Source organism: Perissodus microlepis, chromosome 7 (genome assembly GCF_051167445.1).
Source record: "Perissodus microlepis isolate ML-2025 ecotype Zambia chromosome 7, ASM5116744v1, whole genome shotgun sequence".
NCBI lineage: Eukaryota > Metazoa > Chordata > Actinopteri > Cichliformes > Cichlidae > Perissodus > Perissodus microlepis.
Genome location: NC_140467.1, coordinates 43,138,092 through 43,152,822, shown reverse-complemented (window position 1 = coordinate 43,152,822; position 14,731 = coordinate 43,138,092). Strand labels below are relative to the sequence as shown.

The 14,731-nt window shown below is 38.7% G+C and overlaps 2 protein-coding genes across 5 annotated transcripts in view; one reads left to right on the top strand and one right to left on the bottom strand.

Annotated features, from left to right (window-relative positions):
• The first annotated feature begins 2,738 nt into the window (after positions 1-2,738).
• oaz1b (ornithine decarboxylase antizyme 1b) lies at positions 2,739-7,375 on the top strand. Its single transcript, XM_084935242.1, is given in 6 exon segments — positions 2,739-2,947; positions 5,321-5,372; positions 5,374-5,460; positions 5,564-5,736; positions 6,106-6,191; positions 6,327-7,375. Coding segments are annotated over 6 exon segments (654 nt in total). The 5' UTR covers positions 2,739-2,822; the 3' UTR covers positions 6,458-7,375.
• Positions 6,934-14,731, bottom strand: part of uhrf2 (ubiquitin like with PHD and ring finger domains 2) — a 55,655-nt gene continuing 47,857 nt past the window's right edge. For all 4 annotated transcript variants that reach the window (XM_084935238.1, XM_084935241.1, XM_084935239.1 and 1 more), the window contains one exon: positions 6,934-13,965. In XM_084935238.1, the coding sequence (XP_084791364.1) occupies positions 13,819-13,965 (147 nt within the window). In that variant the 3' untranslated portion in view covers positions 6,934-13,818. The remainder of the gene's footprint in view (positions 13,966-14,731) is intronic.

Here is a 14,731-nt window from a genome sequence, read left to right as displayed (position 1 = left end):
GGACTTAAAAACCACATAAATATATATTTATTTTTATTTGATTTAAAAACGTTTTCTTTTTTTTACTGACTTCGTCCGAAAATAAGGTTTCATAAAGCTTTTATTCTCTCCTTTGAAGTTATGCTTCTACCACCTCCATCTCGGTTGTTTAAATTTCCCAGGATTCAATTAAAGATTCTCAGAGTACCATATCTTTTTCTTAAAATTACTAATATAAAAGAGATATCGGGAAAAGACAAAAAAAAGGTGAATTATTCCTTTAAAATGAACTCAATGAACTCCCTGTGCAAGGTAAAGCTTTATATACACTTCAGTTCAGTTAACATTTATGAGACTAAAATATTTAAGTATAATTTCCTGAAGAAAAAAAATAGATAGACAGATAGATAGATACCCTCTGACGTAGACCAGATTTATTTTCAGTTCATTTTTCTGTTTAATTGTTGTTGTTTTCTGTTTTTTAATCTAAAATATTATTCCATAAAATACTGAAAATAAAAAAGTGTCAATTAAATACATTGTCTCTCTTAAATAATCCCCTTACAATAAACTACAATGGGTGGTATAGTCTAATAAATCTGTTAACCAGAGTAAAGTTTACGTGAGAGTTGCCCTAATATTAACAGTATTGCTAATCACTAAAATCATATTTTATGTTTCTGTAATGGTTAATACACAAGTATGCACTAGATCTCTATTTAAATATTAATATTTCTATTTTATTGCTAAAATATTTTGATTGTCACCCGTGAATTTTCTAATTTTAAGATTATAAATTGAAGTTGTATACTTCATGAACAGAAAACTTTGTTTTTTAGTGGTTGAAAGTTCACAACATTGTGATAAAAATTCATGTTTTTGACAGGTGTTCTAATAAATTTCCTAAGTGCTGCAAATATGTTTTATAACTGAGTTCAGTGTGTGAAAATTAGGTGTGGTTATCCTTGTGTTTTGGGAGTATAGCTTCACTGTGTTTTTGAGGCTGTTATGAGGCGTGTTGTAGTGCAGATGGAACTGAAAGAAGATTCACAAACACAATTTATTTTTTTCATCTGAAAAGATACACTTGATTATGCTGTCTCACCTACTACTACTACTACTACTACCACTACAACATCAGTGGGGTCTTCTCCATGCAGCTTACAATGAACTTTTTTTTTTATTTTAACCTATAACAATTATCATTGAACTAAAACGAAATTTTAGAATGTTGCCGCCACCTGGTGGACAGAGGGAGCGTCGCACGAAGTCACTGAATGCCATTCTTGCCATCATGTCTTGATTGCTATCGCACAGAATGTGTTCATTTTCCAATGAAAATTGACTCATTTTGTTATATTAACTTAGATGTAATTTTCATAGATCTGATTAAACTTAGATAAAAAATTCTGTAAACCAAACCACCTAACATCTATCTAAATCTAGCAAGAAACGTATAAGCACAAGTTTAAAGGTGGTATTTTTCATGTAACCCTTCACATTATAGTTACAATAAATTAAACCAAGTAGAAAATAGAGATTAAAGACTGGCAAATATTGCTAGGAAAATGAAATGTCATTTAGGGGAAGAAGTAATCAGAAAATACACAACTATTACATTAACTAATACAGAAACAGAAGAAATGTTTGGGGTAATTTAGGAATGATGTGATCGCATTCTTTGTGTGCACTATTGCATCTGTATTGTTTGCAATACAATACGTGATGTAAGTAAGCGTCACACCTGAGCAGACTTCCTGAAATGCTCTTATTACAATTGACTAACTTTTCAAATATACAATTCACAAGTAAGATCATTTTCTATTACATCTGAAAACCTTTATAACCAGTTAAATTTTAAGTGAAACCACCCAGATAAACGTGACATGGGAATACTCTAAGAAAATACAATCAGGGAAAAACTGCAGGTCATAGTGTGGCATCTTTTACTTGTTCAAACGCATACACATGAACTTATTTTAGCAATGCAGCCAAATACTGTGGAAAATACGAGTTCAGATACCATATAGGCCTCATATACAGTCCTTTGTTCTAAGTTTTTCTCTCTAGGTGCCTCCGGGCCCAGTAAACACAGCCCCCCCTCTACTGGTGTGTGCTAGCATAAAACAAGCTAAAGAATATAAACAGAAGAAATCGCCGTTTTAAATAAATGTTTCTATGCTTCGAGAAGACATTGTCATAGATCACATTTACTATTTTCCAGTCACATATCAGGGAGAGTCAGTTTTCTCAGATATTGGTAAATGTGAGATTCTACATTAGCACCCTAAAATATCTTTTCCGTTAGCATTTTTAACACGGTTAGCATTAGCTTGGTAATGTAAAGTTAGCTCTAAATAGGCATAGCTGTTTTAATGCGTTTTCCTCTTTCACAGTAATGGTCCCCGTTAATATTTTTAATTTGAAATGAATAAAATATACAGAGAATAAGGTAAATTTATGACATATAGTTATTAAGACAAATCATTGATGTATTGCTAGAATACTAGGTTCTTGTTATATTAGAAATAATCTGTTTCGACTTTCTCATTGTTGCGGGCAGCAATGTAATCTTAGTGCAGATCAGTTTAGTTTATTTTGTAAATAAGAAGAACATGTAATAAAGTGTTTTTCCAAATGCTAAAAGAAAAATATCATGTAAATAATGTGTTGCATAAGACGCAACGTCCTCACAATTATTTTGAAAATAGGAAGTGGTGTTTTGTGTCGTTTTGTGTCGCTTGACTTTTTTTTTTTAACCAGCTCTCAGCTCCGTGAACGTTCACTACCGAGTGGAGCGCAGCAGAGAGCAGTCAGCCCGTCGTGTCTCTACCCGAGGCCGGATGGTAAAATCCAACCTCCAGCGGATCCTAAACAGTCATTGCTTTGCTCGCGAGAAAGAAGGAAAAACGCAGCCTCTTACTACCATGGCGAATTTGAGTAGCGGTATTTGTGACATGATTGGGAAGTAAGTACCATCACTTCGACTAAGCTAACGGCTAATCGCGATGTGGGGGGAGGGGTGGCTAAGCTAGCGGCCCACCAGAAAAGCGGAAGTAAATAGCATTTAAGTAAAACGCAGTATCATCAAATACCCTTTAGGTCACACTTTTTTGTCTGTTGTGTTTTTAATATTCTTTTAAAAACTCTTATATTGAAAGTACGTAGGCTTGTTGTGTGACCCCGAGAAGCAGTTTAACCAGCATTAGTTAACGTTAGCCGCAGACGTCGTTGAACTTGAGTTGCGTCACTGCAGTTAGCAAGTAGGCAGCATTTAACAGTTAATCGCTTTGTCAAAGAAAGTAAAAAGAAAATACGCAATTTAATACATCATGTTGTGAAATACGTGCCGACAACGTAAACTGATATCCGTCTTGAATGAAGCAGATCTTTATACGGCAGCTGTCGTGTGACATTGTTAATGCTTAAAACTCGCCTCATATCGGGCTGTGCGCATTGAAACAGGGAAACAACGCTAGTCCCGCTGTTCCCGTAAACATTTGGTGGCCCCAGATAAATAAAGGACGGAAGCGAGAGGTATGATACCACTAGACTGATTTTAAAAAGGTGAACACGTTTTGCTGACTTTGCCATCTTGAGCTGACTCGGTAAATTATTACGCAACTGCCATTTTACTGAAGGTGACGTGAGAAGATTACTGTACACAATGATGGACGTACCATTATAAATGCGCACACGTATAACACTGTAACCGAAGAGAACGCTCAATACTAAAGACTTTTTGGGGTGGTTTTTATCATTCGGTGTCAAATTTGTAAATGACAGACAAAAAAATAGGGTAGAAGTTCTATTAAGTAGTCATTAGAGTATTAATTTATGTCACAGCTACTGTACGTACTACTGAAATATCTCTGAAATATTTAAAATTCTTATTAAATCGTTCCTTTTTGTCTAATCACTCTCTCAATTTGAGATTGTTCTTTTACTTTTTTTTTTTAAAGTAAAATAAAGAGTCAGAATTTCCTTAGTTTTTCTTCAATTCCTGCTCCTTAATTGTGTGGATGTGATGCTGCTTTTGTATTCACACTAAGCAGAGTAGAGCGTGAATAAAGCAGTGCTTTATCTAACATCAGATTTAAGTTTAGCCACAAGGTCAGGAGGTCAGCCCTCTTCTCCTCTAGTCTTACATGTTGAAGTGTCCTTGGGCAAGATCCCGAACACCAGTTTCCCATGGTGCCTGTATTGTAGTGTGAGCTAGACAAAGATGCTTGTTATAGGAAAGCCCTTACTGTGTTCAAAGTCAGTAGAAAAGTGCTATTTAATTGGGGGGAACAAATAATAAGGAGCAGATGATTTAATCAATATTGTGAAAAGTAATCAGGCTCAGCTTACTATGTGATCACTAAGTTATTGTATTGATAGGCAGTCATGTTACACCATCATCTATAACAAAAGGCCTACTTTGATCAATGCTTTGTTCTCAAAGAAGTTTGACCTGTCAGTGTACCACACCACAAGATGGTGTTAATCTATGAGTTTGCATCACAGCACGTAAAGGTTTAGTTTGTGGATTTGGCCGTTTGACTGTATTAAGCTGTTAATTTAAACTAGGTGAATTAACCACACTCAAACTGGAGCTTGAGAGTACAAATCCACGTTTGCACTTTTAAAAGCAAACGCTTGTGGCTGTTTGCCTCCCACCTCATCCTTCTGCTTTGGTGCGCTGGCTCCTTTAGATGCTTTGTAAACATAGTGCCATTGTTGTGGGAACTGAAACTGTAAATTATTTAAAAGACCAGACCTGCTGGTGTTTGTTTGTAGCCTTTGCTAGTTTAGTTTGTCAAAACCTTTTTGGTAAGCATAATTTCTAATCTTGTATTTGTTTTTCAGATAATTAAACTTCACAATATTTTAAAAAATAAAAAAAATCAGCATATCAGTGTGATCAAACACTGTAAGAACAAGAACTTCCTTTGAGATGAGTGTGCCCAGTGCAACAGTGGTTTGGGTTATCTGTAGCCTAGGGTATTAAGGTGTAGACACAGCAGCTGCTTCACAGTTCAAACAAAACAGTTGCACGTGACCCATCGGGGTTTTGTTGGCTCCGCTTTGTGCCATAAACATCCTCTATAATTCATTGGTAGGAATAAGAGCCTGCAGGTAGTTTTCAGTAGCGCACAATGTGAAATGCTTCACAAAATCCTCAAAAAAAAAAATTACAGGAAATGAATTTCTGCTCCTCTTCTTTGAACACACAGGCCGAGTATGAATTTTTCTGCAGTCCTGTGACATGTATGTGCCTGTACTTGCACGAAAGATGCCTCACAAAGTAAGGGTGCAGTTTGTGTGACTACATTTTCTTTGTCTGCTCTGCCTGCAGCCTTTCCCTGCACTGTAGTAGTACCCGCGGCCCGGGGCCTCTGTGGTGCTCCTGATGCCCCTCTCCCACCCCTGAAGATCCCAGGTGGGCGAGGGAATGGCACACGGGATCACACTCCTTCAGCTCGACTGCTCTACTCAGTAAGTTGGAAGAAATGCCACTTTGTGCAGTGTTTTCAGGGGTTAATATAATGATGTGATGTCACAGACTGCTGTTTTCACGCGTAGTGTTTCTAAATTCCAGGATCGAAAGTTGACTGTAACGGAGGAACCGCCAGGGAACGGTCGCCCTGGGATACTCCACTTCCAAAGTCGTCCTACCGTTTCCAAGACAATACAGTGGGATGCTGTCCTAAGCAGCAGTGCACTCTACGTGGAGATACCTCTGGACCCTCTTCCTGATGGCAGCAAGGAGAGGTGAGGCCTGATTAGCAGCAATATGCAGAAAATACCTGCAGATCTCCAGGTTGGCAGATGTGAGGTGCCTCATGAGCAGTCACAAGCAATTAAAGTTAGAATAATTGGTGTGTGCATTTTATGATTATGATTGGACCCTGGCGCCTTTGCACGCTTTAAACTTTGATCTGTTGTAAAATCACATTTTTGCTGACCATGAAACATAGCAGGTGAAACCAAAAGCACAGCGTATACAGAAATCAGGAAAATGCATCTAATCCTCTGAGGATAAGCTCCAGATTCCGTGAGAAAGTCAATTGTGGTTGAGCGTGCTTCTTGCAGGCTTGTTTTCCATTTTCTAAGCTAAGCTGCCCTCTGTTCTCCCTGCAGTTTCGCAGCTCTCTTGGAGTATGCTGAAGAACATCTGAAAGTCGTTAGCGTGTTTGTCTGCTTTTACAAGAACAGAGATGATCGTGGTATGTGCCAACAGCTTTTTTTTTTTTTTTCTTCTTTTTCTTCACCTATTTGACTCTGTGTCCACCCTGTAAGACAATGTTAATTTGGACTTATGTATTTTCAATCATTTTAATGTGTCCACCTTCTCATTCCAGCTAAACTGGTGCGTACCTTCAGTTTCCTGGGCTTTGAGATTGTGAAACCGGGCCATGCCCTCGTCCCACCTCGACCCGATGTTTTCTTCATGGCCTACAACTTTGACAGGGACTCCTCAGACGAGGAGTAGCCCGCCGGACAACCTCCCCTGCTTACGTCTTTTGTTTTCCTTACTATTGTATGGTTTCCCCCATTCAGCCGCAGCTTACTCACATACTGTCTGTGTTAAACCCTGGGCTGTAGCTCTGTATGCAAGTACTCACCTCCCCATGCTTTTTGTGTTTAAGGGAATAAATTGTAAGCTGTGTGTCTTCTGTTTTCAGCATCTATCCTTTGAGGGGTTTTTTTGTTTTATGTTTTTTCATAGTGTTTTCCATTTAGTCGTTTTAAAAGGAGGGATTTTCTTTTTTGACTTATTGCAGTTGTCATGGCTTTTAGGTTAAAGTCTTTATTTCCTTTCACAATTGAGTTGGAGCAGTCTTTTGTTGAATGTACAACAAAAAAAGTCATCAGGTTTACACTCGGGTACTCCAGCTTTCTTTTGATTGGCTAAAAAAAATACATTAAACTTCTCCCCATATCTCTATTCCCCCCCCGAATTGATTAAAAAAAAAAAAAAACACCTTTCAGCAGGACCAGTTTAATTTTGCAGCACCAATATCCTTCTGGTAATATTGTGGATTTGGAAACTTTTAAGCCACACTCCTGATAATTGGTACTTAAGAGCTGGATAATGAATCCATTTCAAATAGAAGTGGAGCGAAAAGAGATGAAAGCTACTGCATGTGTCTGATGTAAGTGCTTCAGTTTCAAGTTAAACATCTTGTGGAGCATATTGGTACAAAACGCAAAAAGGAAAGTGAATAATCCAAAGTGCTTTTGCTTCTTTCTGCCATGTATATCTGACAATGTGTGATGTTTGGATTTTTCTTTTTCTCAGATAAGCATTCCTTTTTAACTATTTTATTTTCGTGATAGTATTGAATTTGTTGTTCACCTGCATAGTGGTACCTGTTGTGCTTCTGTGATAATAAAACAACAAAACTGATCATTGGCCTTTGTATTTGTTTATCCAATGCTTTTAAATTCAGCTGTGGTGTCTTGAGTTTTTAGCAGCTGTATTTTGTAGGTAATTTTTATGCCAAATATGATTGTGGGAGGGTTAGGGTTAGATCATAATGCGATTTGTGCTGCTCGCACAAATATATATGCAGTGGTGAAGACATTGAGACTGAAATACACTTGTACCACCAGGAGGCTCCACGGCACTCGATGTGATTTTTAGCCCCTGTTAGATGGCTCCACAGATCAGCCAGGTTTTCCTTACAATTTGGTAGAACGGCCTTCAAGTAGTTTGCGTTTCACTCTGTACTGTTACCTTGCAGAGGAACCATTTGCATGTTAATAAGTGTTCACAGTGTGTGGTTTACTAAAATTAGCTTCAAGGCCATGGACTCCCATGGTACACCCACAGGTGATTGCACTGCTCTTGATTAACATTATCATACCTGTAATCTCAGGTTTGTGGTCTGTAATGTATTGTTGGATATTTCACTTGAATTCTCTTTTATTTGTGTGACTCTACTTGGAGTGCAAAAACAGGACCCTGCAGGCCTACCATTGTTTTTCTGAATGCATGTATAAAAGGTATGGATAAAAAAAAAATCTTATCATTTATGACCCTTAGTCGTGAACGAGACAAACTAATGGAATTTGTAAATGTTTGCATTTACAAATCCTTTCAGTACTATAGAATAAAATTTCTACAAAGGTGTAATCTGTTTTTAATGGCAAATTGTAAAATATATACTGCTAAAAAATTAAAAACGTTTTAGTCAGAGTACAGCATCAAGTCAATTAAACTTGTAGGATATTGATCTGGTCTGCTGTTCTTAATCAGATTCAGCCGCTTTAGGGTTAATGAAGTTAACAACAGGTGCACTAAAGGGCTAACAATGAGACAACCTCCAAAACAGGAATCATTTTACAGGTGGAAGCTACTCACACTCTTCATCTTTTGTTTTTTTCCCCACATATTTTGGATTTGACTAGGGTCAGTATCACTACTGGTGGCATGAGGTGATACCAGGACCCTACAGATGTTGCACATATAATCGCACTCCTCCAGGATGGCACAATAACATGTGCAGATTGGCAGAAGGTTTGCTGTCTCCCAGCACAGTCTCAAGATCATGGAGCAGATTCCAGGAATCAGCCAGTTACTCTAGAAGAGATAGATAGGGCTGTAGAAGGCCCTGAACCCATCAGCAGTACTGCTATCTGCCCCTTTATACAAGGAACAACAGGACAAGCAAAGCCAGAGCCCCATAAAATGACCTCCAGCACACAACTGGTGTGAAACAGACTTCACGATGTCCTCTAGTGGGCCCTGTGCTCACTGCCCGGCACCGCGGAGTCTGATTGGGATTTGCCATAGAATACCAGAATTGGCAGTTCCATCACTGGTGCCATGTGCTTTTCACTGATGAGTGCAGGTTCACCCTGAGCACATGTGATAAGTGTGAACGTGTCTGCAGAAGCTGTGGAAAACGTTATGCCGCCTGTAACATCGTTCAGCATGACCAGCTCAGTGATGCCCTGGCTCAGATCTGGACCAAACCATCACTTAAAGGCAAACTTAAAGATTTAGTGCTAAAAATTTGTAGACACAAAGCTTAAATCATCTCTTTTTCCTGTTTCTTGTTAACAGTAGAAAATGGTGATAAAGTGTTGATTTAAGTTACATAATTCCTTTTCAATATGGCAAAGAGAAGACTGCCTTTTCAGATTTTATTCTGGAAAAAAATAAAAAATAACCAGGTGACATAGTACCTCATCCAGCTGACAATCAATCCCAATTCACAGATTATTGCCCATAAACTGACAAGCACAATTTTGATGAAGACCCATTAAGTGATCACAGCCAACATTTCTAAAATCAGAAATGACTAAACTACATTTTGACCCCTGAAATGTGGCAAAAATGGCTCAAATGGGAGTAGGTGCTAATATTCAGATGGCCAGTCTTCCTAAGGGTAGCTTGCATTAATTGGAATTGTATCAAGTATGAAATGCTGTAGTGAAATTTCAAGTCTTATCTGTATTAGAGCTTTTGAACTCTAGTATAATCTTAAATTTGACAGGAAACCAGTAATTTCCTCTATCGGTGCCCTACATTGTTAAATAATTAAATACATTCGGTTGTCAAGACATCTATAGAGTCATGGGATTTACACTCACTTGCCACTTTATTATGTACTGAAATGGACTCCCTTTGGCTTCAGAACTGCTTTAATTCTCTGTGGCAAAGATCTCCCATTCCTCCACATCCCAAAGGTGCTCATATGCATTGAGATCTTATGACTGTAGAGGAAATTTCACTGTAATGTTTAAGAAACTATGATCCTGCTGAGAGCAGCCATCAGACAGTGGGTACACTGTGGTCATAAAGGGATGGTCACGGCCAGTAAGAGTACTCGGAAATGCTGTGGTGTTTAAACGAGGCTCAGCTTTTGTGTTTACACACCACTCTGCATTTAATCATTAGTTATTAATCTCTGGCTGTCTTCCACAGTGTGTCTGTTGTCCAGTCCTCCTCTCCTCAGCCCCAACAGGCACGCCAGACAGCCGCCCCTCCCTGAGCCTGGTTCTGCTGGAGCTTTCTTCCTGTTAAAAGGGAGTTTTTCTTTCCCGCTGTCACCAAGTGCTTGTTCAAAGGAGTTCATCTGATTCTTGGAGTTTTCTCTGTATTATTGTAGAGATTCTGCCTTATAATAGAAAGCACCTTGAGACGACTGTTGTTGTGATTTGGTGTTATAAAAACAAAACTGAACTGAATCGAGCTGATACTAAGGGGCCCAAAGCTGAGAAAATATCCCAATTCATTACATCATCACCACCAGCCTGAACTGTTTACACAAAAGCAGAATAGATCCATACTTTTATTTAGTTACTGAAAATTTCTGACCCTACCGTCTGTCGCAGCAGAGATAGAAAATCATCAGACCTGCAACATTTTTCCAATTTTGGTGAGCATGTGTGAACTGTACCCTCAGTTTCCTGTTCTTACCTGACAGGAACGGCACCTGCTGTGACTTTTCTGCTGCTGTAGCTCATCTGCTTCAAGGTTTGACATGCATTCAGAGATGCTGGTCTCCTTACCTTGGTTGTAATGACTAATTATTTGAGTTACTGTTGAGCTTCGAGCCTTCAGCTCAAAGCAATCTGGCCATTTTCCTCTGACCTCAACAAGGAGACTGATTGGATATTTGTGTTACCTGTAAAACAGTCAGATGGATTTACTGACTGTTTTATTTTGAATATATAAATCTAACTATAATAACAAAATACATTATAAGCAGTAAAAAGCAGAGCTTGAAAAAGAATAGGATGAAGTTTACACTGTGTTTATCCTACCTCGTTAATACAAAAAAAAATACTATTACAAAGCATTGCTTTCTTGAATCCAAATATTTAATAGGTACATATCAAGTAATATCATGACATGTATAAAATTTCAGATCACAATATGAAGCAATAAAACTCCTCAGACTGGCGTTTGCTGCAAATGTTTGAAGTCGCCAACATAAAAAAAATGACTAATGATTAAAACAGAAGCAACTAAAATGGCTGAGTAAAAAAAAAAAAAAAAAAAAAAAAAAAAAGGTGTGCAGACACAGATAATAGTAAGCATTCTAGGAAAATCAAATGTGACTTCTTAAACTTTTTTTCTCTTCAATAGAGTGCAATAAAAAAACGAAACAAAAAAACCCCAAAAAACAACACAGCACTGAAGCCAAGCGTCCACAAGACGTCTAAAAGTTGTTAGTACTGTAGGTTCACGGAGGGCAGGAGACAGTGGAGTGAGAGGAGGAGGAAGCAAAGGTCACGGCAGAGAAAGAAAGGAGGGGTATCAGCTTGCCAGTCAATGCAAGAAGAAATAAATCTGAACAATATTAAGCAACAGTGGAAGTAATGCACATCACAGTTAGCTTTAAAGACCATAGTAGCATCTGTACTTGCATGTTAATAAAAAAGAGAAAAAAATAAACAAAAAAAAAACCCCAACAAAAAAAAAGAAAATCCTGAATGATTGAGCAGAAACAAGGACATCACCACAAACAAACAGCCTGCCAATGAAGGGGGGGTTCGAGGGGGAGGGGAGGGGGTCAGACAAGAAGACAGCGTTCACCTCTGATCTGAATGTCAGCAGAGTTTAAAAAAAAAAGAAAAAAGCTGAGGCTGCCCTCGTCTCAGCTTTACGCAAAACACGTCTGTGCCTCGAAGGCTTTTGCACCTTAAGGGCTACATTTTTCCCACAAAGCCGACTCTGATGCACGAACCGAACATCAGCGCTCCAGGTGACCTCTGTCCGAGACTGCGCCGCTGCTGCTCTCCGTGAGGCGTTTGTTAAAGCTGCTATCAGACCTGCCAACCCTGGACATTTTAAAGTACCATATCAGCACTGGAAAGAGGTGCGAATCTGCCTCCCGCGCTCACAATTAAAGCAACACCTTTTTAAAGTATGATACTGTCAGAGGGCACAGAGGCTTCTGAATTCAATGTCAACAAAATATCTGATGAAAGGCAACAGCAGAAAAAAATAACACAAGGTAAGTGAACATGGGGGTGAGGATGTGCTGTGTTTGGGTCCAACAGGTGATGACAGGACTGTCACCACGTGTTACTATGCAGCCAAACATACAAATAAAGAACAAGAAGTTCAATAACAATTGGGGATTAATGTGATTTATGGTCAAACATTGAAAGAAAGAAAAAAACCCAAACAACTTATAAGTAAGAATATTTTTGAGTGTCAGTAGTATCCTGGACTAGGTATTGTTATAGTGTCTCAAACTCAAAGAAGCTAATGATTTATGCAGTGCACTCCAAGTGCTTTTAGTAGTCTAGTTTAACATCAGGGATGGGTCGCTAAATATAAAAAAAATAATAATAATCTTTTTTTTTTAATTTAAAAAAAGCATTTTAAAAAAGTAGTTTTCCAAAATAGAGGAGAATAACATCATGCTGGACACCTCCAGAGCTCTCCACCGACCATTAACTAACAGGTAGAACAGCAGCAGATGAACAATAAAGACCAACCAGCTTTATGTGAAGGCCTTCTTGAGTGCAGGGACACCAGTCACTGAAACAGAAGTGCATCTAAAAACTCTTTAGTCTTTTATTCCTGTTACATCAAAGCATTTGTTGAAAAACACCAGAACATATGGACCTGACATACCAGGACAGTTTTGTCGATGTCATCTGACTTAATAAGTACAACCGTGAACCAGAACTATATTTATAATCCTCCGTGTGTGACGTTTAACACATTTCTGACACTGTTGGACTTTTTAGTGCTTCTGAAGAAGTTTCAACAGTGCGTTTGTTCTATCTCATGTTCAGGCACAAATCACCAGCAGAGGTTACTTTTTAAAAGCAGACTCCTGCAATCCTTGCCCATAATCGGCCCTGTGGCCTTGTGTCTTTATTAAAGCAAATGGCTTTTCTGACTCCACGTAAAACGTAAAGAGGGGACTCACTGGTGCGTCTCATCAGTATGTAAAATTTGCAGCTTTGTTGGAACCATAAATTTTCCAGCACTCTAAACAAACTGGATGCAGTTGCCAATTTGTGTTCCCTGCCAATACAAGGAAAGTTACCCCTGGTGAGACATCTGCTATTCCCGTTAGCTCAAGGCAAAGCAATGGCATTATTCCAAGTGACATGAGGAGCAGGATGTTAGCACTTGCTCCTGATTAACCTACAAAACAAGCCTGCTCAACATGTCGGTAATAAAGTGCTTCATGGGAATAAGACATAGTGTGCTTCATTTCATTATAAATGCACATTAACAACAGATCAACTCTGTGGGCACCCTCTCAGTCAAACGACCTACTCACCTCCGCCGCCTCCTAGCACCGGCCACTTTTTATTAGCCAGCTCAGAAACGGCTCCGATTGGCTCAGTGCTTTGGTGTAAAGCTGCATGCATGGTACACAAAATGCAAACAGGGTGGCAGGAAACTAAACTCTTAACTGCTGAGCTTGTGATGTTGCCGGGGGAGAATTTGCACTCTGACGGCATAACGCAATTAATTGAACCGGTGGACAACACGGTGGAAAGGGAAAAACTGTTGAGATGGCTAGTGTGAGCGTGAGTTTGGGGACTCTTTTTTTTGTGCATTGGTTTTCGTGTGCGTTCGTGTGGCAGGAAGTTTTAAAAAATGTCCTCGGTTGATTTTTCAGGCTGGTGATGCTGATGGAGACAGTCCAAGTTCAACAGATGAGGTCAGTCCCTACTGAGGTTGTTTGTGTATGAATGATTGTATACATAAATGGCTGTATATGCAATATACATTAGCCCGAGGGTAAGTACATTATGAGTGTGCAATGCATTTTAAAGTGGAGCTCTAGGTACTTGACAGTATACGAGGGTGCACAGAATGGGTGCTTATGTGCGTGTCTCCTACTTATAAACGTGATTTCGACCTCATCGGCCCTTGCTGTAGCCGGGAAAGAACTGGTCGAGCAGCATCTGAAGCGTCTTGTTTTGGGTCATAACGTAGTCCTTGCCCAAGTCGTGGCGGCAGGCGGGGCAGGTGTACACCTTTGCGCGAAACGACCGTTGGAGACAGGTCTGTGAAGAGAAGGGTGAACGTTACTGTAATACATGAAGACTGTGTGTTTGTTCTCCCCCTACACAATCAGGAGCTGACTAAGCAAACTTAGTACACATGTACACCTGAGCCCCTGAAGGTTCTCATCCTCATCATATATTCTGATGTGATCATGTTGCCAAGCAACCACAGAGCAACAGGCTTAAATAAACTGTTTTTTAAAATTATGCACCTATAACACTGCATCAAACATTTTTATTTCTCAACAATAAAATCTAATTTATATTCGCAAGACTTCAATTGTGCGTGACATATTATGCTATCAAGTTGCCCGGCAACCACCTAATAACAGGCTAAAACGAACTTTTTTTTTTTGCTTTCACGCACCCTAAAACACCATATAATGGGCATCACAAACAAAAAACGGAAACAAAATGTGAAAAAAAAAAACATTTTTAACAAAAATAATAAAGTAATAAACTAGATTCTTGAAAAATATTAAAAGTAATATGTGATTTTGTGAATGTGGACAAAAAACTAAAATATACAATATAAAATATAGGTAAAATTTTCTTATTTTAAGTATTTGTTTAATACTTGAAGTCCGATGAAGCTTTGATCAACATGTTTATACCTGTACTGACGTACTTGCTAAAATCATTCCCTCTGGCATAATACTTAAAAAGATTAAAACACTGAGACTTAAACAAACTAAACATTTCAAACAATAAAAAGCTAAACTGAAACAAGCACACCTAATGTGGAAACCTAGTGAAACAAAAAGTC